Source organism: Scyliorhinus torazame, chromosome 21 (genome assembly GCF_047496885.1).
Source record: "Scyliorhinus torazame isolate Kashiwa2021f chromosome 21, sScyTor2.1, whole genome shotgun sequence".
NCBI classification, from domain to species: domain Eukaryota; kingdom Metazoa; phylum Chordata; class Chondrichthyes; order Carcharhiniformes; family Scyliorhinidae; genus Scyliorhinus; species Scyliorhinus torazame.
The window spans coordinates 12,063,336-12,087,264 of NC_092727.1; the positions used below are offsets into that span (position 1 = coordinate 12,063,336).

At 50.2% G+C, this 23,929-nt stretch overlaps 2 protein-coding genes across 6 annotated transcripts in view; one reads left to right on the forward strand and one right to left on the reverse strand.

The window, feature by feature from the left end:
- The window catches only part of bace1 (beta-secretase 1), a 143,709-nt gene extending 130,765 nt beyond the window's left edge, over positions 1-12,944 (reverse strand). Inside the window, exon 1 of one of the 2 annotated variants that reach the window (XM_072486515.1) lies at positions 11,942-12,944. In XM_072486515.1, coding sequence (XP_072342616.1) covers positions 11,942-12,196 — 255 coding nt within the window. In that variant the 5' untranslated portion in view covers positions 12,197-12,944. The remainder of the gene's footprint in view (positions 1-11,941) is intronic. The other variant, XM_072486514.1, reaches the window with a different exon arrangement.
- A 319-nt stretch (positions 12,945-13,263) lies between these two features.
- Positions 13,264-23,929, forward strand: part of LOC140398169 (centrosomal protein of 164 kDa-like) — a 321,180-nt gene continuing 310,514 nt past the window's right edge. For all 4 annotated transcript variants that reach the window (XM_072486508.1, XM_072486509.1, XM_072486510.1 and 1 more), the window contains exons 1-2: positions 13,264-13,445; positions 19,888-19,993. The gene's annotated coding sequence lies outside the window, so the exon portion shown is untranslated. The remainder of the gene's footprint in view (positions 13,446-19,887; positions 19,994-23,929) is intronic.

Here is a 23,929-nt window from a genome sequence, read left to right on the forward strand (position 1 = left end):
TCTCTACATTCAATTCTCACTCTGCTTTCAACATGCTCTCTTCAGCTTCTCCCAGAATTCCTAGAGATGCTGTCTTATATACAGTGAATTAGTCACACCTCTAGTGTTTGATTTACACATAGTTTCAGATGTTAACCCTTTACTACACTGGTACTATACATATCATTACATGTTTCTCTCCTAATAGATGCTGGCAGACCTGGTGCGTTTTTTCCAGTGTCCTCTGATCATATGCTCCCCTGGGTTGCATAGACAACTAACACTCACTCGCCATCGTTACATAGGAAGGAAATATCACACAAACATAAGAACAAGAGGGGGCAATTTAGCTTGTTTAAACTATTCCGCTACTCACTGAAAGTGTGGTTGATCTGTGACCTAACCCCATACACCCACCTTTGCTTCATATCCCTTTGTACATTTAATTCACAAAAGAAGATCAATCTCAGTTTTCAATTAATAGATCTAACATCAATCTCCATGTGCAGAAGGGAGTTCCGAACTTCTACCACCCTTTGCCTGAAGATACGTTTCTTAATTTCACTCCTGAAAGGTCTAGCTTCAATTTTTAGATTATGCCCCCTGGACCTAGACTCCCTACTAGCATAAATCGTTTCTCCCAATCTACCTTATCTGTTCTCTTTCAGCAGTAACCAGAGAGGAGGGGATGATGTATTTGGTATTTCAAAGGGACTGTTCCCTCCGTGATACACCCTGTCCTTTTTCCATGGAACTTTTCCGTGCCAATGCAGAAATTGTCCTTTTCTCGCCTCCTCTCTCCTCACCATCCAAGAGCCCAAACACTCCTTCCATGTGAGGCAGAGATACAGAAATACATGTATTTTTTCTAGTTTAGTCTACTGTCTTCGCTGTTCACAATGTACGCACCTTTATACTGGGGGAAGCACACACACACACTGGGTGACCACTTTGTGGAACACCTCCATGGGCGGCCCGGTGGCGCAATGGTTAGCACTGCTACCTCGCAGCGCCAGGGACCGGTTTTCAATTCCAGCCTTAGGTGACTGTCCGTGTGGCGTTCTCTCCATGTCTGTGTGGGTTTCCTCCGGGTGCTCCGGTTTCCTCCCAATGTCCAAAGACATGCAGGTTGGACTGGCCAAGCTAAAATGCCCCTTGGTGTCCAAAGACGTGCAGGTTAGATGTGCTGGGGCTGGTTCAGCACAGTGGGCTAAGATAGCTGGCTTGTAATGCAGAACAAGAACCGCAGCAGATTCAATTCCCGTTCCAGCCTCCCCGAACAGGCGCCGGAAGGTGGCGACTAGGGGCTTTTCACAGTAACTTAATTGAAGCCTACTTGTGACAATAAGCAATTATTATTATTAGGTCGGGTTACGGGTATAGGGCGGGGGGGGGGGGGGGGGGGGGGGGAGAGGGCCGAGGTAGGGTGCTCTTTGAGGGTTGGTGCAGACATGATGGGCTGAATGGCCTCCTTCTGAATGGGAAGCACGGTAGCATTGTGGATAGCACAATTGCTTCACAGCTCCAGGTCCCAGGTTCGATTCCGGCTTGGGTCACTGTCTGTGCGGAGTCTGCACATCCTCCCCGTGTGTGTGTGGGTTTCCTGCGGGTGCTCCAGTTTCCTCCCACAGTCCAAAAGATGTGCAGGTTAGGTGGATTAGCTATGATAAATTGCCCTTAGTGTCCAAAATTGCTCTTAGTGTTGGGTGGGGTTACTGGGTTATGGGGATAGGGTGGAGGTGTTGACCATGGGTAGGGTGCTCTTTCCAAGAGCACCCGGTGCAGACTCGATGGGCTGAATGGCCTCCTTCTGCATCTATGATAATTCTGCCCTCTAGGAATTCTACGATCCTATTCGGTCTGTGAGTATGACCCGAGCCGCCAGGGGCCCGGCATTTTAATTCTCCACCTTGCTCTCGGGTGAACATCTCTGTCCTCGGCCTGCGGAACTGTTCCAATGAAGCTCGACTTAAGCATTAGGAACACCACCTCAGCTTTCAATTAGGCACTTTAGAGCCTTCTGGATTCCACATTGAGTTCAACCATAATATCTTATCCCCATCTGTATCATCGTCTTTGCATGTTACAGTTTTCCTCTTATTTTGCTCTCAAGTGGGCAGTTACTGTACATATTTTTTCTTTGTTCCTTTCCTTGCCTCAGCACCATTCCCCTTGGCTGTAACTCTCCCGTCTTTCAATCTCGCCTGATTTTCACACTAACACTTCCTTTTGTCCATGTCCCACACCCCATCCCTTCTCTAAACCTTCACATCTCTAACCTTTCCCAGTTCTGATTGGCCTGAAACATTACAGAAGCTACCTGAGCATTCAATATTTCCAACACAATACACTTCAAAGAAGTGCTTAGTCTGGGTTGAAATGTGTAAGCATTCAAATATTCATGTCTGGAGGTTGTCAAAGACATAGATGCATTTTTCAGAGGCAAATGGCTGAGGTTGGGAAAGGGATGAACAATGTCGGAGAATCAGCCTTTATGTTAAATTAGTTTACTATTAATTTAAGTGTGTTTTCATTTGACAATTTCCAGATTATTAATCTAAAAAATGAAAAATAAGAGTGCCATTTTGATTTTTAACACTATCACAAGAGTTACCTCAACAAATATAGAACCTTAGTTAGGCCACACTTGGAGTATAGTGTTCAATTCTGGTCGCCACACTATCAGAAGGATGTGGAGGCTTTAGAGAGGGTGCAGAAGAGATTTACCAGAATGTTGCCTGGTATGGAGGGCATTAGCGGTGAGGAGCGGTTGAATAAACTCGGTTTGTTCTCACTGGAACGACGGAGGTTGAGGGGCGACCTGATAGAGGTCTACAAAATTATGAGGGGCATAGACAGAGTGGATAGTCAGAGGCTTTTCCCCAGGGTAGAGGGGTCAATTACCCGCTACCGGAGGTGGTGGTGGAAGCAGGGACGATAGTGCCATAAGGGGCATCTTGACAAATACATGAATAGGATGGGAATAGAGGGATACGGACCCAGGAAGTGTAGAAGATTGTCGTTTAGTCGGGCAGCATGGTCGGCACGGGCTTGGAGGGCCGAAGGGCCTGTTCCTGTGCTGTACATTTCTTTGTTCTTTGTAATTGACTGATCTCTAATGTTCAACCATCCTGCCGCAGTCCATAAGCAATTGTTACTTACTTTGCCTGGCTGTATTTTCTGTGTGCAATGTTTAGGAAATCAGGCGAGAAGATATTCCTGCAAGTGAAGGAGCTGGCAGTTTTCTTTTCGTCTATTTTAAGTGAATGAATGGAAAATTGGGCTGCGTCACTGATGCGTTGCTCTCTGCACTCAGTTATCATCCATACGCTACACTTAGGGCCACCCAGCACAGCTGCACTGAGCAGAAAAGTGAACCGTACCCTAATCCATACAAATTCTCACCCTTAGAAAGACCAACCCCAGATTCTCAGTCCGTACTGCACTCTTTTTTTGGTTCTCGTCTCAACCCAATCTGGTGTTTCTCTGCTCCTCCACCTAATTCAGGGGCACCCCAACCTATATTCAAGCTGTGGAGATGCCGGCGTTGGACTGGGGTGAGCACAGTATGAAGTCTTACAACACAAGGTTAAAGTCCAACAGGTTTGTTTCGATGTCACTAGCTTTCGGAGCGCTGCTCCTGAGGAAGGAGCAGCGCTCCGAAAGCTAGTGACATCGAAACAAACCTGTTGGACTTTAACCTGGTGTTGTAAGACTTCGTACTATATTCAAGCTGACAGTCTTCACCCTCCAACCTGTCAATCAAATTATCTTGGCACTCTTTCCCTCCGCTGACTTGGTTCCACTCTTTTACCACTCTTCCCATTCCGGCTGGCAGTCTGCTGTGTCACCTATTCAAGCTCTTTTCAGTCTCGAAAGCCCTCCCTTCGAGTTTGCGTTCTTACATGGATCCAAACTACTGCAGGTTATAGACAGAACCTTCCATTTTCATGGAATTTCCCACCTACAAGATGCAATAATGGGACTCCTTCCATTAATAGCAGGATTTTCATTGGAATACGATTATTAAGGACTACGTGTGGCCCACATTGACTTGTCAGCAAAGATTAAACACGGTCTGTCCAAAATGGTGATGTTGGTGTGAAGCACTGATGATTGGCATGTGTGTCAGTGCAAAAGTATGGGATTTCTTTTGAACCCTTATTGTTATTAGCTATAGGATGTGGGTACCAGTATGTATTATCCATCCTTAAAGCCCTTGAGGGCACATGGTGTGCCACCTTCTTGAACTGTTGCAATTCTGTTGTGGAGGAAGTTGCAGGATTTTTAAAATTAAAAAAGTTTTTTTTTTTGAGTACCCAATTCATTTTTTTCCAATTAAGGGGCAATTTAGCGTAGCCAATCCACCTACCCTGTACATCTTTTGGGTTGTGGGGGCGAAACCCACACAAACATGGGGGGGAATGTGCAAACTTCACACGGACAGTGACCCAGAGCCGGGATTGAACCTGGGACCTTGGCACCATGAGGAAGCAGTGCTATCCACTGCGCCACCGTGCTGCCCCCCAGTTCCAAGATTTTGACCGAGCGACAGTGAAGGTAGAGCGATAAATTCATAAGTCAGAATGTTTTATGACTTGGTCGGGAGGTTGCAGATGGTGATGTCCAATCTGTCTGTAACCCTCGTTCGTCTAGCTGATAGAGGTTCTGGTTTGGATGTGCTGTTGAAGGAGCCTTGATGAGTTGCTGCAGCACATCTTGTAGATGGAACACACTGCTGCCACTGTGTTTCAGTGGTGGAGGGAGTGAATGCTTAAGATAGTGGATGGGGTGCCGAACAAGTGGGCTGCTTTGTGTTCCGGGTGCGGCTATGCAGAGCTAGGTCGCATATTCGGTAGCTCCCACTTGGAACGGACTTTTGGGCTCTTTTACAGGGCCCCCACGGCATTTGTTTGACATTTCCCGGTGTGGCAAGAGGACTGCAACACTCCCCTGACGGTGTCCCCCAGGAGTGTTGTGTCTTTTGGCTGCCAGGCCCGGCAGAAGCAGTGGAAGATTTGGCTGCAACAGGATAAACAGGGCCCCTTCCAGCATGCAAGCGGGGGAAGGGCAAGCTTAAAGCTGCAAACTGACCTGAGGACCTTTATCAAAAGTGAATTCTAACAGCAGAGGGAACAACTGTGAAAAGATCTCACCAGGACCACTGAAGAAGCGGGGACGAGGCTTCTGGTGGCGGCCATGGAGGAGTAGGTCACGCATTCGGCAGCTCCCGTCTGGAAGTGGGCTGCTTTGTCCTGAATGATGTCAAGCTTCTTGAGTATTGTTGGAGCTGCATTCATCCAAGCGAAGGAGAGTATTCCATCACTTCTGACATGCGATTTGCAGAGCTAAACTGCCTGCACTTACAGATTTTTGAATTTCACTTTATTTAGAGTCCTCAGAAGAGAATCTTTCATTCCATTGATATAGGCTGAATTTAAGTAAAATCGAGTGGTAAAAAAAGACTGTACTGTCCCGTTTCATCCAAATGAAAACAATTAAGACAATAATTGGATGCATATTCATGCCTTTAAGTGGTATTCAATTCTGTGATGCAGCAAAAATGTCAAATATTAACTCACACGTCGACATTTTGCAATATTGCTCTGGGATGATTGAGTGAAATGACCTTGGTTTAGCCAGAAGCAAACCGAATAAAGGTCATTGATTAATTTCAAGATTATTAAGCCAAAACTTCTCCCCCCCAACTACTAAGAAGTTTTCAACACCTAGATATTATAGTGCTAAATCTAGGACTACAATGCCCACACAATAAGTCCCTCCTAAACTAACAATATTCAACATAGATTCCTAAGTTGTAAACTGGATATATAGGGTTTGGTGGAGTTAGGTGGAGACAATTTCTTGTAAAGAGAATAAGTTCAAGGAACTTCTGAGTTAACTTTTTTTTTAAAAGAATCAGAAGATGGAAAATTTGCACTGATTCCATTATTAATCGAATTATTTTGAAAACAAATAGCCAAATTAAAATCAATACTTAAATATTCCTCATGTTTGAGACGAGACATTGGGTTCAACGATGACAGCAACGCAACCGAACCTCCTCGCTACCCAGCAGAGGTTAGTGCAGAGAAATCAGTCATGGGAATGCTGGCTGGTTTCTTTATACTGTTCCCAGCGCAGAAACCCTGAGGCATCTTGTGAGGCCCAAGGGTTGTCAGTGTAATAAGTGTTCAAATCCGGTCTGTTTTGATGCATATTGGTTGAGTTCTGCGTTGGGTACCACGCTTATCCCCTAACCCATCCAAGGAACAAAACCTCTTTTATACCTCTGACCCAGGCTCAGTATTTATTTTGTTTTAACACTAATTTCCAATGAGCGTTACTAAAGGATTTTTTCCAGCAACTGGAAAAAAATCCTCTTTGCATTTAAAGACAAATGGAAATGAGCAGGCTGCTGGCTTGGTCCAAACATTGATTTTGGGTGGAACTGAGGTGTAATTATTCCCAAATCTATTTGTCAATTTTATGTTAGTTTCAAAAAGGAAGCCTTTCAGTTAAAGGGCCATTTTCTTGGAAACCTTTTATTAGAAAAAGACAAAAATATTTAGGAAGGGAGAAATATGAAGCACGTTGGTATTACGTGCCTCGTGGATCCCTCGTGGCCGTTCCCCTTCAAAACAAGTATACCGTTTTGGATGCTGTTGGGGGGGATGACCTACCGGGGGAAGGCCCTAGCGGTCAGGTCTTTGGCACGGAGTCTGGCTCTGGGGCTCAGAAGGGAAGGGGGGAGAATAGAAAAGCAATAGTTGTAGGAGATTCAATGGTTAGGGGAATAGATAGGAGATTCTGTGGTCGCGAGCGAGACTCCCGGAAGGTATGTTGCCTCCCGGGTGCCAGGGCCAGGGATGTCTCGGATCGTGTCTTCAGGATCCTTAAGGGGGAGGGGGAGCAGCCAGAAGTCGTGGTGCACATTGGTACCAACGACATAGGTAGGAAAAGGGGTGTGGAGGTAATCAACAAGTTTAGGGAGTTAGGCTGGAAGTTGAAAGCCAGGACAGACAGAGTTGTCATCTCTGGTTTGTTGCCGGTGCCACGTGATAGCGAGGCTAGGAATAGGGAGAGAGTGCAGTTGAACATGTGGCTGCAGGAATGGTGTAGGAGGGAGGGCTTCAGGTATTTGGATAATTGGAGCGCATTCTGGGGAAGGTGGGACCTGTACAAGCAGGACGGGTTGCATCTGAACCAGAGGGGCACCAATATCCTGGGAGGGAGGTTTTGTAGTGCTCTTTGGGAGGGTTTAAACTAATTTGGCAGGGGAATGGGAACCGGATTTGTAGTCCAGCAACTAAGGTAGCCGATATTCAGGATGCCAAAGCGTGTAGTGAGGCAGTGGGGAAGGGAACACTGACAAAGGAGAGTACTTGCAGGCACAGAGATGGGTTGAAGTGTGTTTACTTCAACGCAAGAAGCATCAGGAATAAGGTGGGTGAACTTAAGGCATGGATCGATACTTGGGACTACGATGTGGTGGCCATCACGGAAACTTGGATAGAAGAGGGGCAGAAATGGTTGTTGGAGGTCCCTGGTTATAGATGTTTCAATAAGATTAGGGAGGGTGGTAAAAGAGGTTGGGGGGGGGGGGGGTGGCATTGTTAATTAGAGATAGTATAACAGCTGCAGAAAGGCAGTTCGAGGAGTATCACCCTATTGAGGTAGTATGGGTTGAAGTCAGAAATAGGAAAGGAGCAGTCACCTTGTTAGGAGTTTTCTATAGGCCCCCCAATAGTAACAGAGATGTGGAGGAACAGATTGGGAAACAGATTTTGGAAAGGTGCAGAAGTCATAGGGTAGTAGTCATGGGCGACTTTAACTTCCCAAATATTGAGTGGAAACTCTTTAGATCAAATAGTTTGGATGGGGTGGTGTTTGTGCAGTGTGTCCAGGAAGCTTTTCTAACACAGTGTGTTGATTGTCCGACCAGAGGAGGGGCAATATTGGATTTAGTACTGGGTAATGAACCAGGACAAGTGATAGATTTGTTAGTGGGGGAGCATTTTGGAGATAGTGACCACAATTCTGTGACTTTCACTTTAGTAATGGAGAGGGATAGGTACGTGCAACAGGGCAAGGTTTACAATTGGGGGAAGGGTAAATACGATGTTGTCAGACAAGAATTGAAGTGCATAAGTTGGGAACATAGGCTGGCAGGGAAGGACACAAGTGAAATGTGGAACTTGTTCAAGGAACAGGTGCTACATGTCCTTGATATGTATGTCCCTGTCAGGCAGGGAAGAGATGGTCGAGTGAGGGAACCATGGTTGACAAGAGAGGTTGAATGTCTTGTTAAGAGGAAAAAGGTGACTTATGTAAGGCTGAGGAAACAAGGTTCAGACAGGGCATTGGAGGGATACAAGATAGCCAGGAGGGAACTGAAGAAAGGGATTAGGAGAGCTAAGAGAGGGCATGAACAATCTTTGGTGGGTAGGATCAAGGAAAACCCCAAGGCCTTTTACACATATGTGAGAAATATGAGAATGACTAGAGCGAGGGTAGGTCCGATCAAGGACAGTAGCGGGAGATTGTGTATTGAGTCTGAAGAGATAGGAGAGGTCTTGAATGAGTACTTTTCTTCTGTATTTACAAATGAGAGGGGCGATATTGTTGGAGAGGACAGTGTGAAACAGATTGGTAAGCTCGAGGAAATACTTGTTAGGAAGGAAGATGTGTTGGGCATTTTGAAAAACTGGAGGATAGACAAGTCCCCCGGGCCTGACGGGATATATCCAAGGATTCTATGGGAAGCAAGAGATCAAATTGCAGAGCCGTTGGCAATGATCTTTTCGTCCTCACTGTCAACAGGGGTGGTACCAGGGGATTGGAGAGTGGCGAATGTCGTGCCCCTGTTCAAAAAAGGAACTAGGGATAACCCTGGGAATTACAGGCCAGTTAGTCTTACTTCGGTGGTAGGTAAAGTAATGGAAAGGGTACTGAAGGATAGGATTTCTGAGCATCTGGAAAGACACTGCTTGATTAGGGATAGTCAGCACGGATTTGTGAGGGGTAGGTCTTGCCTTACAAATCTTATTGAATTCTTTGAGGAGGTGACCAAGCATGTGGATGAAGGTAAAGCAGTGGATGTCGTGTACATGGATTTTAGTAAGGCATTTGATAAAGTTCCCCATGGTAGGCTTATGCAGAAAGTAAGGAGTCATGGGATAGTGGGAAATTTGGCCAGTTGGATAACGAATTGGCTAACCGATAGAAGTCAGAGAGTGGTGGTGGATGGCAAATATTCAGCCTGGATCCCAGTTACCAGTGGCGTACCGCAGGGATCAGTTCTGGGTCCTCTGCTGTTTGTGATTTTCATTAATGACTTGGATGAGGGAGTTGAAGGGTGGGTCAGTAAATTTGCAGACGATACGAAGATTGGTGGAGTTGTGGATAGTAAGGAGGGCTGTTGTCGGCTGCAAAGAGACACAGATAGGATGCAGAGCTGGGCTGAGAAGTGGCAGATGGAGTTTAACCCTGAAAAGTGTGAGGTTGTCCATTTTGGAAGGACAAATATGAATGCGAAATATAGGGTTAACGGTAGAGTTCTTGGCAATGTGGAGGAGCAGAGAGATCTTGGGGTCTATGTTCATACATCTTTGAAAGTTGCCACTCAAGTGGATAGAGCTGTGAAGAAGGCCTATGGTGTGCTCGCGTTCATTAACAGAGGGATTGAATTTAAGAGCCGTGAGGTGATGATGCAGCTGTACAAAACTTTGGTAAGGCCACATTTGGAGTACTGTGTACAGTTCTGGTCGCCTCATTTTAGGAAGGATGTGGAAGCTCTGGAAAAGGTGCAAAGAAGATTTACCAGGATGTTGCCTGGAATGGAGAGTAGGTCTTACGAGGAAAGGTTGAGGGTGCTAGGCCTTTTCTCATTAGAGCGGAGAAGGATGAGGGGCGACTTGATAGAGGTTTATAAGATGATCAGGGGAATAGATAGAGTAGACAGTCAGAGACTTTTTCCCCGGGTGGAACACACCATTACAAGGGGACATAAATTTAAGGTGAAAGGTGGAAGATATAGGAGGGATATCAGAGGTAGTTTCTTTACCCAGAGAGTAGTGGGGGCATGGAATGCACTGCCTGTGGAAGTAGTTGAGTCGGAAACATTAGGGACCTTCAAGCAGCTATTGGATAGGTACATGGATTACGGTAAAATGATATAGTGTAGATTTATTTGTTCTTAAGGGCAGCACGGTAGCATTGTGGATAGCACAATTGCTTCACAGCTCCATGGTCCCAGGTTCGATTCCGGCTTGGGTCATTGTCTGTGCGGAGTCTGCACGTCCTCCCCGTGTGTGCGTGGGTTTCCTCCGGGTGCTCCGGTTTCCTCCCACAGTCCAAAGATGTGCGGGTTAGGTGAATTGGCCAATGATAAATTGCCCTTAATGTCCAAATTGCCCTTGGTGTTGGGTGGAGTTGTTGAGTTTGGGTGTGGTGCTCTTTCCAAGAGCCGGTGCAGACTCGGGGGGCCGAATGGCCTCCTTCTGCACTGTGAATTCAATGATAATCTATGATTAATCTAGGACAAAGGTTCAGCACAACATCGTGGGCTGAAGGGCCTGTTCTGTGCTGTATTTTCTATGTTCTATGTACGTGAAAGTGACGCATTGTCGGTTTATGTCACAATGCCATGGAAAAGAATGCACACTTATCCTTCATTTAAGTCGGACCTTTAATTGAAAACCAGGTTGAAACTATATGTCCTACTTTCAAAATAAAATGTTTTGGTCTATAACATGGGAAACATGGGGCACAATCTTCCCAAAAAGGAATAAAGTCCCTGAGGGAGTGCATTTAGCCACGTGTTTCCAGGAACTCGCAGTGCTGAGAAACACATTGCTATTCAATGCGATTCGTGTTGAACGTGCGGTCGAGGCCGCTCATAGCCTTGTTTTTTCATAATGGCAAAAGATTAGGACGCCATTTTTAAATGCCACCCACATCTCTTGAGGCCCCCAAAAGAATCCCCAATCTCCATCCTCAGCCGCCCCCTACCACACAGGTTCGATCCCGGCCCTGGGTTCAATCCCGGCCCTGGGTTCGATCCCGGCCCCGGGTCACTGTCCGTGTGGAGTTTGCATATTCTCCCCGTGTTTGAGTGGGTCTCATCCCCACAACCCAAAGATGTGCAGGGTAGGTGGATTACCACGTTAAATTGCCCCTTTAAAAAAAAAGTGAGGCATATGCAGATTTGCCAAAAAGTGATCCCGCCCGTTATGGAAGGGATTCACATCACTACGTCTTGCGAGATTGTGTTTAGATGCCGGGAGCGGGATCTTCCGCTTTCAACGGCCACGTTGCGCCACAGCAAACTGCTTTTCTAGCGCAGCGTAACCGGACAATCGCGCCCATGGTATTCCTGGAATAGATTTTAATTAATTATTTATTACGAATGTTACTTATTAAGTGTAGCCAATTTTGTTACTGTATTTGGATATGTTATTGTCATTATTGTTGGATACAATTTACAGTGCAGAACACATATATCAATTAAACAACTTTCGATTGCGACCTTTCTCCTCCAACTTAAACATTTTTTATAAATCCCATACATTTATTGTCTCAGAGGAAAAACCCTCCCTTTCCACACTCCGTCCCCCACACCTGGTCATCTGTCTTTGGTTCTTAAGTTTGCTGCATCTTGTTGCAATCTTTCCCGGCTACAGTTTAACGTCCAACACATTCTCCTTCTCTTCAGTTCTGATGAAGAGCCAGACAGACTGGAAACGTTAACTCTGTTCCCTCTCCCAACAGATGCTGCCAGACCTGCTGAACTTGTCCAGCGTCCTGTGTTCTTGGTTTGAGATTCCAGTATCCGCAGCATTTTCCTGATCACAACATACATCATTATTGATGCCAGTTTTGTACATGCAGGGACGGATGGAGGGCAGGAACGTAAAACATTATGATTTATATACATTAAAGCACAGCTACACAATCTTACCTTCTGAGGGGGTGTCCCTATTGTCATCTCCACATAATATCCCTGTCCGGATTTCCCTCTCAGGTTATCAATCATGTCCATAAAATTGACACTTTGTCTCCGGCCAGCCTCGTCAGCAGCTCTGTGGAACCTGCTGGGGTTCCCGATGTCATTTTTCAGAGGGACCTTGATCCCTGACGGCTCTCCATTGCAATACAACCAGTCAGTCACAGAGCAAACCAACAGCAGCACACGAGAAAGGGGACAAAAATTCATTTCGATAACACTTTTCCACACCACCTCGTCCTTTTTTTCCCCCCTCGAGAAATGACAAGTGAAATTGCACAGCAGCTGCCTGCCTGCAAAAAGGGGATATTTATTTAAACCCCTCTCGCACTACATTGAGACATTTGTGGGGGGGAAAGAAGGCAACCTCTCGGGTGCTTCATTGGTGGGTTTGGAAAGAAGGGCATTTAAACAAAAAAAGGCAGGGGGGGGGTGGAAAGAGAGGTGAAATAATCATCACTCTTTTCATAGGGGAATGGATCTTGCTGGAGAGTCTGGGCAGCTGCGGAAAATGCCCTCATTGTTCATCATTCCACTGTTTTCTGAGGCTGTGGGGGTCGGGGGCTCGCTGGGACAAATGGTGCTGAGTTCCAGCAGCGGCAGGCAGGCAGCATCAGCGGAGCCTGGACAAGTCTTCCCACTGTCTCTCTCTCTCTGCTTCCCCACTCCAGCGGAAGAACTATTGTGGATAGAGTAAAATACAGGAATGACGCTGGAAAAGCAAAGAGGGGGGTGGTGGAAAGCAAGGTTGGTAAAGCCCTCTGGGTCTTGTAGTTCCTCGTCTTATTGCTGAGAACGTTTTAGAAGTCTGCTCTGCATCCCCCCCTCCCACCATTCACATACACACATTCACAAAATCTTTGGAAATGATACACTCTGCTTTTGCACACAGAGGGAAACATTTAAATAAATCCCTCTAAATGCAAAGGCTTTGCAAGTTCATTCGTGCTTTGAAAGATCTGCCAGCAATGAGGCCGTCAGGGTCATATCTGGACCCACTGGTGCTGTAATCTCTTTGCTCCCCAGGTCTATTCCCCCTCCCCTTCCTCTCCTTTCCTCTCCTGTCTGCAGATTGTCTGGTCTGAGCTGGAAAGACTACAACTCCGGCGGGCAGTGCGACGCTCACGCGCGTGCGCGCCGCGTCGGGTTTGAGGCGGCGGGACCCGGGAGGGTTTGACTGACGGCCGAAGTGACCAGTCGGGATCCAGATCTCCGCTAACTGGCTGGCCGCCGCGGCCAATCGGGGTGGCCCGTGAGGGGGCTCCGGGGGGCGGGAGGAGTCGCGGCTCAGAGTCAACCGTGGCGCCGGAAGTGGTGTTTGTGTTCTGTTTTTAATGTGATCCAGTGAAGCGTTAAAGCGGCCGGCGGGCGGGCATGTCTGACCGCGCCGGAGGAGTGGCGGCCCCTGAACGGAGGCGGTTTCCAGGCGCCTGAAGGTACCGCGGGCTGGGCTGCTCAGGTAAGCGGCCGGTTGCTATGGAGGCGGCAATGGCGGCGGGAGGAAGGGCAGAGCGGCCGTTTTCAACCCATCAAACCCCAACACCCCCCCCCCCCCATCAAACCCACCCCCCCCCCCCATCAAACCCCAACACCCCCCCCATCAAACCCCAACACCCCCCCCCATCAAACCCACAACACCCCCCCATCAAACCACCACACCCCCCCCCCATCAAACCCCAACCCCCCCCCCCACAAACCACAACACCCCCCCATCAAACCACAACACCCCCCCCATCAAACCCCAACACCCCCCCCCACAACCCCCAACCCCCCCCCCACAAACCCCACCACCCCCACCAAACCCCAACCCCCCCCCCCCCACAAACCCAACACCCCCCCCCATCAACCCCAACACCCCCCCCCACCAACCCCACCCCCCCCCCCCCCACACACCCCAACACCCCCCCAACAAACCCCACCCCCCCCACAACCCCCCCCACAAACCCCAAACCCCCCATCAAACCCCCCCACAAACCCCCCCACACCCCCCCCATCAAACCCCCCCCAAACCCCCCCCACACACCCCCCCACAACCCCCCCCCACCAACCCCCCCATCAACCCCCCCCACCAAACCCCCCCACAAACCCCCCCCACAAACCCCCCCCATCAAACCCCCCCATCAAACCCCCCCATCAACCCCCCCCACAACCCCCCCATCAAACCCCCCCACCAACCCCCCCATCAAACCCCCCCACAAACCCCCCCATCAAACCCCCCCATCAACCCCCCCTCAACCCCCCCACAACCCCCCCATCAAACCCCCCATCAACCCCCCCCACCAACCCCCCCATCAAACCCCCCCATCAAACCCCCCCATCAAACCCCCCCACAAACCCCCCCATCAAACCCCCCCCATCAACCCCCCCATCAAACCCCCCCACAAACCCCCCATCAACCCCCCCATCAACCCCCCCCATCAAACCCCCCCACAACCCCCCCACAAACCCCCCCACAACCCCCCCATCAAACCCCCCCATCAAACCCCCCCAACAACCCCCCCAACAAACCCCCCCATCAAACCCCCCACAACCCCCCATCAAACCCCCCCCACAACCCCCCCCATCAAACCCCCCCATCAAACCCCCCCCATCAAACCCCCCCAACAAACCCCCCCATCAAACCCCCCCATCAAACCCCCCCATCAAACCCCCCATCAAACCCCCCCATCAAACCCCCCCATCAACCCCCCCCACAAACCCCCCAACAACCCCCCATCAAACCCCCCCATCAAACCCCCCCATCAAACCCCCCCACAAACCCCCCCACCAAACCCCCCCCACAAACCCCCCCTCAACCCCCCCATCAAACCCCCCCCATCAAACCCCCCCCATCAAACCCCCCCATCAAACCCCCCCAACAAACCCCCCCACAACCCCCCCATCAAACCCCCCCATCAAACCCCCCCATCAAACCCCCCCATCAACCCCCCCATCAACCCCCCCATCAAACCCCCCCATCAAACCCCCCCATCAAACCCCCCCATCAAACCCCCCCATCAAACCCCCCCATCAAACCCCCCCCATCAAACCCCCCCATCAAACCCCCCCATCAAACCCCCCCATCAAACCCCCCCATCAAACCCCCCCATCAAACCCCCCCATCAAACCCCCCCATCAAACCCCCCCATCAAACCCCCCCATCAAACCCCCCCATCAAACCCCCCCATCAAACCCCCCCATCAAACCCCCCCATCAAACCCCCCATCAAACCCCCCATCAAACCCCCCATCAAACCCCCCCATCAAACCCCCCCATCAAACCCCCCCATCAAACCCCCCCATCAAACCCCCCCATCAAACCCCCCCATCAAACCCCCCCATCAAACCCCCCCATCAAACCCCCCCATCAAACCCCCCATCAAACCCCCCCATCAAACCCCCCCATCAAACCCCCCCATCAAACCCCCCATCAACCCCCCCATCAAACCCCCCCATCAAACCCCCCCATCAAACCCCCCCATCAAACCCCCCCATCAAACCCCCCCATCAAACCCCCCCATCAAACCCCCCCATCAAACCCCCCATCAAACCCCCCCATCAAACCCCCCCATCAAACCCCCCCATCAAACCCCCCATCAAACCCCCCCATCAAACCCCCCCATCAAACCCCCCATCAAACCCCCCCATCAAACCCCCCCATCAAACCCCCCCCCATCAAACCCCCCCCATCAAACCCCCCCCATCAAACCCCCCCATCAAACCCCCCATCAAACCCCCCCATCAAACCCCCCCATCAAACCCCCCCATCAAACCCCCCCCATCAAACCCCCCCCATCAACCCCCCCCATCAAACCCCCCCATCAAACCCCCCCATCAAACCCCCCCATCAAACCCCCCCATCAAACCCCCCCCATCAAACCCCCCCCATCAAACCCCCCCCATCAAACCCCCCCCATCAAACCCCCCCCATCAAACCCCCCCCATCAAACCCCCCCCATCAAACCCCCCCCCATCAAACCCCCCCCATCAAACCCCCCCCATCAAACCCCCCCATCAAACCCCCCCCATCAAACCCCCCCCATCAAACCCCCCCCCATCAAACCCCCCCCATCAAACCCCCCCATCAAACCCCCCCATCAAACCCCCCCATCAAACCCCCCCATCAAACCCCCCCATCAAACCCCCCCCATCAAACCCCCCCCATCAAACCCCCCCCATCAAACCCCCCCATCAAACCCCCCCCATCAAACCCCCCCCCATCAAACCCCCCCCATCAAACCCCCCCCATCAAACCCCCCCCCATCAAACCCCAGCACCCCCTCCAACATCCCCCGTCAAACCCTAACCCCCCCGTCGAACCCCGCCGCCCCCCGTCGAACCCCGCCGCCCCCCGTCGAACCCCGCCGCCCCCCGTCGAACCCCGCCGCCCCCCGTCGAACCCCGCCGCCCCCCGTCGAACCCCGCCGCCCCCCGTCGAACCCCGCCGCCCCCCGTCGAACCCCGCCGCCCCCCGTCGAACCCCGCCGCCCCCCGTCGAACCCCGCCGCCCCCCGTCGAACCCCGCCGCCCCCCGTCGAACCCCGCCGCCCCCCATCGAACCCCGCCGCCCCCGTCGAACCCCGCCGCCCCCGTCGAACCCCGCCGCCCCCCGTCGAACCCCGCCGCCCCCCGTCGAACCCCGCCGCCCCCCGTCGAACCCCGCCGCCCCCCGTCGAACCCCGCCGCCCCCCGTCGAACCCCGCCGCCCCCCGTCGAACCCCGCCGCCCCCCGTCGAACCCCGCCGCCCCCCGTCGAACCCCGCCGCCCCCCCGCCGCCCCCCGCCGAACCCCGCCGCCCCCCGCCGAACCCCGCCGAACCCCGCCGCCCCCCGCCGAACCCCGCCGCCCCCCGCCGAACCCCGCCGCCCCCCGCCGAACCCCGCCGCCCCCCGCCGCCCCCCGCCGCCCCCCGCCGCCCCCCGCCGAACCCCGCCGCCCCCCGCCGAACCCCGCCGCCCCCCGCCGAACCCCGCCGCCCCCCGCCGAACCCCGCCGCCCCCCGCCGAACCCCGCCGCCCCCCGTCGAACCCCGCCGTCGAACCCCGCCGCCCCCCCGTCAAACCCCAACCACTCTCCTTTCCCCCCCCCCCCCCGTCAAACCCCAACCTCTCTCCTCTCCCCCCCCCCCCCCCCCATCAAACCCCAACCTCCCCCGCCCTCCCACCCTGGAACCCGTCACCCCCACTACCCCCCCCCCCAACACTTCTGTCCCCGGCCCCCGTCAACCCCTACATCGTGAACCCCATCCTCTTGTAGTATCAGCATCAACCCCAACCCAACTGTCACTCCATCACCATCAACCCCCAACTTCAACACAATCCCCCACCCCAACACCCATCAACCGTAATCTCATCACTATCATAACCACATCACTATCATAACCCCAACACTGTCATCTACCATTTCCCCCAGCTCCACCATGGTTTGAACGCAATGCCCAACCCAACACCAACCCCATGATCATTATCCTCACCCCATCACAACACCCACTCAGCATAATCATCGCCACATTCCCTTTCCACCATGTCCACCAACACCCCCATCCCCCAAACTATTTCCAGCCCCCTTCTCCCCTCACGTTTTCACACACTGGGATTGACCAGAAATTTAACTGGACCTGTGATATAAATAGCGTGGCTATAAGATACGGTCAAAGAGTGGGAATTTGGGCAGCATGGTGGCGCAGTGGTTAGCACTGCTGCCTCACAGCGCTGAGGACCAGGGATCGATCCCAACTCCGCGTTACTGTCCGTGTGGAGTTTGCACATTCTCCCCATGTTTGCATGGGTCTCACCCCCACAACCCAAAGATGTGTAGGGTAGGTGGATTGGCCACACTAAATTGCCTCTTAATTGGAAAAAAAGGAAATTTGGTACTCCAAATTTAACAAAACAAATGGGAATTTTAGGAACATAAAAGTTAGGAACAAGAAAATGCCATTCAATCCTTTGAGGCTGCTCCTCCTGTCAATAAGATTATGGCTGATCTGAGATGCCACCTGGGTTCCCAAAGCCTGCCACCATTTACAAGGCACAACTCAGGAGTACGATGAAATTGCCTTCACGAGCCTGAATGAGTGCAGCTCCTACAGTACTCAGGAAGCTCATAACCATCCAAATTAAAGCACCTGTTTGATCCGCACCCCTTCCACCACCTTAAACATTCACTCCCTTAACCACTGCTGCAGAGTGGCACCAGTGTGTGCCATCTACAAGATGCACTGTTACAATTTGCCACGGTTCCTTTGACAATACCTTCCAAACCTGTGATGCCTACCACTTAGAAGGGCAAGGGCAGCAAATGCCTTGGGAACACCACTGACTGCAAGTTCCTCCTCCAAGTACACATCGTTCTGACTTGGAACTGTGTAGCTGTTAAAATCCTGGAACTCTTCTCTACAACAACACTATGGGTGTGCCTACACCACATGGACTTCAACAGATCAAGAAGGTGGCTCACCACCACCTTCTCAAGGGCAAATCTGACAACCCATGGGCAAATACAAAAAGTTCCTCTTGTTTTTGTGGTATGCTTAATTCTGAGGAATGGATATTGATGATGCACAGATGCTCCTGACCTGAGTATTTTCAGCATTTTCTCTTTTATTTCATATTTCTAGCATCCTCAGTATTTTGCTTTTATATGCAAATGTCAGTATTGCATGATGTGTGAAAGTTTAATTTTTATTTCTGACTGGTCCTGTGAGCACAATATTTAAAAGGTGTTTCGAACTAGTTAGACAAATCACATGACATTCAATCCAGCGTGTTACGATCGATTATTTACACAACATAACTTTAATCGAGACAATAGCACACTTTTGAGAAATGGGGGAAAGAGTGTTTTCTGGAAACCCACTTGCCAAATCCAGAGGAAAGATCATTAATATCCTGACTATCAACTTCTAGCTGAAAATTCAATAATAGAATTGTTATATTTTAGATACAGGATAATTGGGTAATATGGCCTTTATCTACTTGTTCATTGCATTTCTATAAATGCATCCAGGTTATGCTGTGTAGTATGACCCCTTGAGGTTGAGAAGGCAAAACTGGTTTAGATGGAGGGGTTAAAACACTGAGTGGGGAGCGCTAATAGGTCGAGCTTAATTGGCAGTCATACCTTCAGCTGCCTAGGCACTAAAGGTGCTATATAAATCAAATTTATTTGTTTTTGTTAATCAGGCCGATTAGAGAGGATACATCTATTACAACTGTATTGTTGGTGATTTCAGTAATGTATATAAATGGTGGGCCTGTCCATTTAAATTAAAGACTGACCCTAGCTGATTACAAATACAGATTTTGTCGTTCTATACTTGAACATTCCCTGGACATTTAGCAATAATATATTTATTGTTCTAAACAATTACTTCTGTCGTATTCTGTTCCTGTGCTGTATTGAGGTCACAGGTTTGTCCCTGGTATGTCCTGGGGAGCTTGTGTGGATTTTCTCCTAATCAGCCCACTGTTTTGAAAGTGCACATGTGATGTTGGAGGAGATTAGATTTGGATTCATCTGTGATTCATTCGGTGGCTAAATATCCGATTGCTTTCTACAGCTGGATTCACATGAATTATGGCCACTTGGGCAAATGACCGGAGGGCAGCAGCAATGGAATTGTACCTTACAACAAGTCATTACCTTATCAAGGGCAGTTAGAAATGGCAAACAAATGTTGGTCTTGACAATGACTCTCGATGTAATGAATAAAATATAGTTTTTAAAAGGGAAATTTGGATTAAAAGAAGGGTGTATTAAAAAAAGTCCTAACTATTCAAATTAGAAAACCACATGAAACAATGTTCCCTTCCAGTGCATTCATTAGTTATTAGTGATTCGGTGCTTCTGCCACATTCGAGGAATCTCGTTGGTCATGGTAAGCACACAATTGATCCAGTTGTTCTATGTTTGATTGACAGGGCTCTGGAAATGCTGGGAAAGGTGAACTAGGTGGGAGCAAGGATCTGGTCGACTTCAGTTGGCAGCAATGGCTTCATGACCCCTGGCAACCACATGATTTCCATGGTAACCACTGTTGATTGGTCTTTAGCACTATTACTGGTTTGCAAGATTTTGACACTTAAGAGATCTTCCATTGGTCCCTGGTAACCACATGACTAGCATGGAACGGAATCACAAAGAAATTTTGACATCACAGAATGCTTGGAACTGATTCTTCATAGGCTAAAAAGAATTCCTTTGAAAAATGTGCTACCAGAGGCTGAAAATAGAAAGTAAATTGAGCGATGTAGTCAAATTCTCTGTAAATCAATAGATACAGTAATGACATGAAAATAATTCCAAGAAATACATTTTAAAAAGCTACGTATTCTGTTGCATTTCTCAATAGGTAACTCATGTTCTGAACTGTGGCTTTAAATCTTTACCATAATCCCTCAAAATGCTGTTTGCTAATTATAATTCATGAATGACTGAAGTAATTTATCACCAACAACAACTTTGCATTTCTATAGCACATTAACAAATAAGATGATCCAAATGGCTTCACAGGAGCATCATCAGACACACAAAGAGATATTGGGTCAGATGAGCAAAAGCGGAGTAAAGAGACAAGATATTTTTTTTAAAAAATGTTTTGATTCAGGCATTTATATAAAAAGTCCATCAGTTGCTCCGTCGACGGCTGGGCAGGCAACGCAGACCCTTTACCCTCCGCCAACTTGACTGGTGGCGCACAAAGATTTTCTTGCTCCAACTGCTCCCTTTTCAGCCCAATTCTGGTGCATTCATCCACCAGTGGATCTAACTTTTCTCCAGCCAGTCCTACACCTCTTTTCTACAAAACACCTACCCTACAAACGGGGGGGAAAGTCCAAAAAAACAGCCTCTAGTGGAAACTGCCAAATGTGCGACCACGCACAGCATGGCTGCCACCGGAAGTCTGCAAAGAGCTAAGTTTTAAGGAACGTGGTAAAGGAGGAGGGAGCGGTGGAAAGGTATTGGGAGGCAATGCAATCACTTGGGGGAATCTAGACTCCTGAAGCAACTGTTGCCAGTTGTGATGCAAAAGAATTCAGGAATTTCAAGAGGCCAGAATTGGAGAAAGACACAGACCTTGACAGGCTGTAGTGCTGGAGAAGGTGAGTGATGGCAGTGTGAAGGGTTTGACTTCGAGGAAACAATGTCAGACTCATTAATCACCTTGGAACAACACTCGGTGTTATAATGTTTGTAATATTGTTTACCTACAATTTTACTACAATTTTTTCAGGTGCACCTATTTTTTTTTTTTTAGACCTTCCCTTATGCCTCTAAATGTAAATGTTTTTTTTGCTATATTCCTGCAGTGGATTTGTAATATTGAGGATGTCTTCCATCCTCTCATTCCTTTTAAGTCCCCTTCATATTTCCTGGTCACTTCGCTGATTATCAAAGATATTTTTTCTCCATCTTGCTGCCCAATGGTTGGCATCAAAGAGATGTTTTTCTCTCAGCTAATCTCCAATAACCATCACCTACGGCTTCAACCACCTTGGCCCACCTTAGCAGTTAACACTCGTTGACTATTATAGTTTCAGTCCCCTCAGCAACACCTAAAATCTCATTCGAAATAAAACTGCAATATTTGAAGTTTTAACTTCATGATTTGCTCTATGTGAAGTGTTGAAAGAATTAGATTTTTTTTTTCCAGATAATCACTTTTTTTGCCAGAACTCCTTGATTGTTGTCAAATGACACAAGTTTCCATGCATTTTGGGTATTGTAGCTCCATGGACGTTGAGTGCAAACTTAACCCTTCAGCTGCCTAGTCCCCTGTGCTGTTGAATTCCCTTTCTCAACCTTTCCATCTTTTAACCTATCCCTCGTGCTTTAAGATGCTCCTTAAAACCTATCTCTTTGCCCAAGCTTTTTTTTAAAGAAATATTTTTATTCAAATTTTTTCATATTTCACGTTGAGCTTATACCCGGAAAAGTTCCCAAACTCCCTGAGGATCGGCATCACCTCTGGCATCCCCCCCACTGGGTCCGCCACATACAGTAACAGGTCATCGGCATACAACGAAACCCGGTGTTCCTCCCCCCCCCCCCCGGACCAGCCCCCTCCAGTTCCTGGACTCCCTTAGAGCCATAGCCAATGGCTCAATTGCCAATGCAAATAGCAAGGGGGATAGGGGGCACCCCTGCCTCATCCCCCGGTACAGCCAAAAGTATTCCGACCTCCTCCGATTCGTGGCCACACTCGCCACCGGGCTTGGTAAAGCAGCCTAACCCAACCAATGAACCCCTCCCCGAACCCAAACCTCCTCAACACTTTCCAAAGGTACCCCCACTCTACCCTATTGAAGGCCTTCTCCACGTCCATCGCCGCCACTATCTCCGCTTCCCCCTCCACTGCAGGCATCATGATTACGTTAAGGAGCCTCTGCACATTGGTATTCAGCTGCCTTCCCTTAACAAAACCCGTCTGGTCCTCGTGAATCACCCCTGGGACACAGTCCTCAATTCTGGTAGCCAACACTTTCGCTAACAGCTTCGCGTTCACGTTGAGGAGAGAGATTGGCCTATACGACCCACACTGTAATGGGTCCTTGTCCCGCTTCAGCGAGATCAGCGCCCTGGACATCGTCGCGGGTAGGGCACCCCCTCCCTTGCCTCATTGAAAGTCCTCACGAATAGAGGGCCCAGCAGGTCCATGTACTTCCGCTAAAATTCCACCAGGAACCCATCTGGCCCCCGGTGCCTTCCCCGCCTGCACACACCCCAGCCCCTTAGTCAGCTCCTCCAGCCCTACCGGTGCCCCAAGCCCAGCCACCTGCTGCTCCTCCACCCTCGGGACCTCAGTCGATCCAAAGATCGACGCATCCCCCCCTCCTCCATCGGGGGCTCAGACCTATACAGCCCCTCATAAACGTCTCTAAAGACCCCATTTATTCCCACCGCACTCCGCACCGTGTTCCCCCCTTTGTCCCTAACTCCCCCAATCACCCTCGCTGCCTCCCGCTTCCGAAGCTGGTGTGCCAACATCCGGCTAGCCTTCTCCCTATACTTGTGTACCGCCCCCTGCGCTTTCCTCCACTGCACCTCTGCCTTCTTGGTGGTCAACAGGTCGAACTTGGCCTGGAGGCTTCGTCGCTCCTTGAGTAGTCCCTCCTCGACTTCCGGTTGCGGCTATGCAGAGCTAAGTCGCACATTTGGCAGCTCCCGCAAAAACGGACTTTTGAGCTCTTTTGAGGGCCCACAACGGCACTTTTTCGACGTTTCCTGATGTGGGAAGGCGTTCATAACAGCTCCCCGTCAGTATATGGCTTCAACCAGGAGCGGGGCGACTAAAAAGGTGGTGGTGGACCCGAAGAAGGTGCGAGGGAAGAAGGACAAAATGGCGGCGGGTGGAGACCAGGCAGTGTGGATGCAGTGGGCGGAGGAGCAGCAGGAGGTTATCCAGCGCTGCTTCAAATAAATTAAAACGAACCTGCTAGAGCCGATGAAGGCTTCCATTGATAAGCTGCTGGAGACACAGACGGCCCAGGGGGTGACGATCCGCGAGGCTCGACAAAAGATCTCTGACAATGAGGACGTGATCTTAGGCCTGGCGGTAAAGGTGGAGGCGCACGAGGCGCTCCACAAGAAATGGCAGGAGCGGTTCGAGGAGATGGAGAATCGGTCGAGGCGGAAGAATCTGCGGATTCTGAGCCTCCTGGAGGGGCCTATGTGGTCACCATGTTGAACTCACTGATGGGAGCGGGGTCCTTCCAGGGGCCCCTGGAGCTGGAAGGGGCCCATAGAATGCCTCCGAGGAGGCCCGAGGCTAACGAGCCTCCGTGGGCGGTGCTGGTGAGATTCCATCGGTTCGTCGATCGGGAGTGTGTGCTCAGGTGGGCCAAGAAAGAGAGGAGCAGCAGGTGGAAGAACGCGGAGGTTCGAATATATCAGGACTGGAGTGCGGAGGTGGCGAAGAGGAGGGCTGGGTACAATCGAGCGAAGGTGATGCTGCATAGGAAG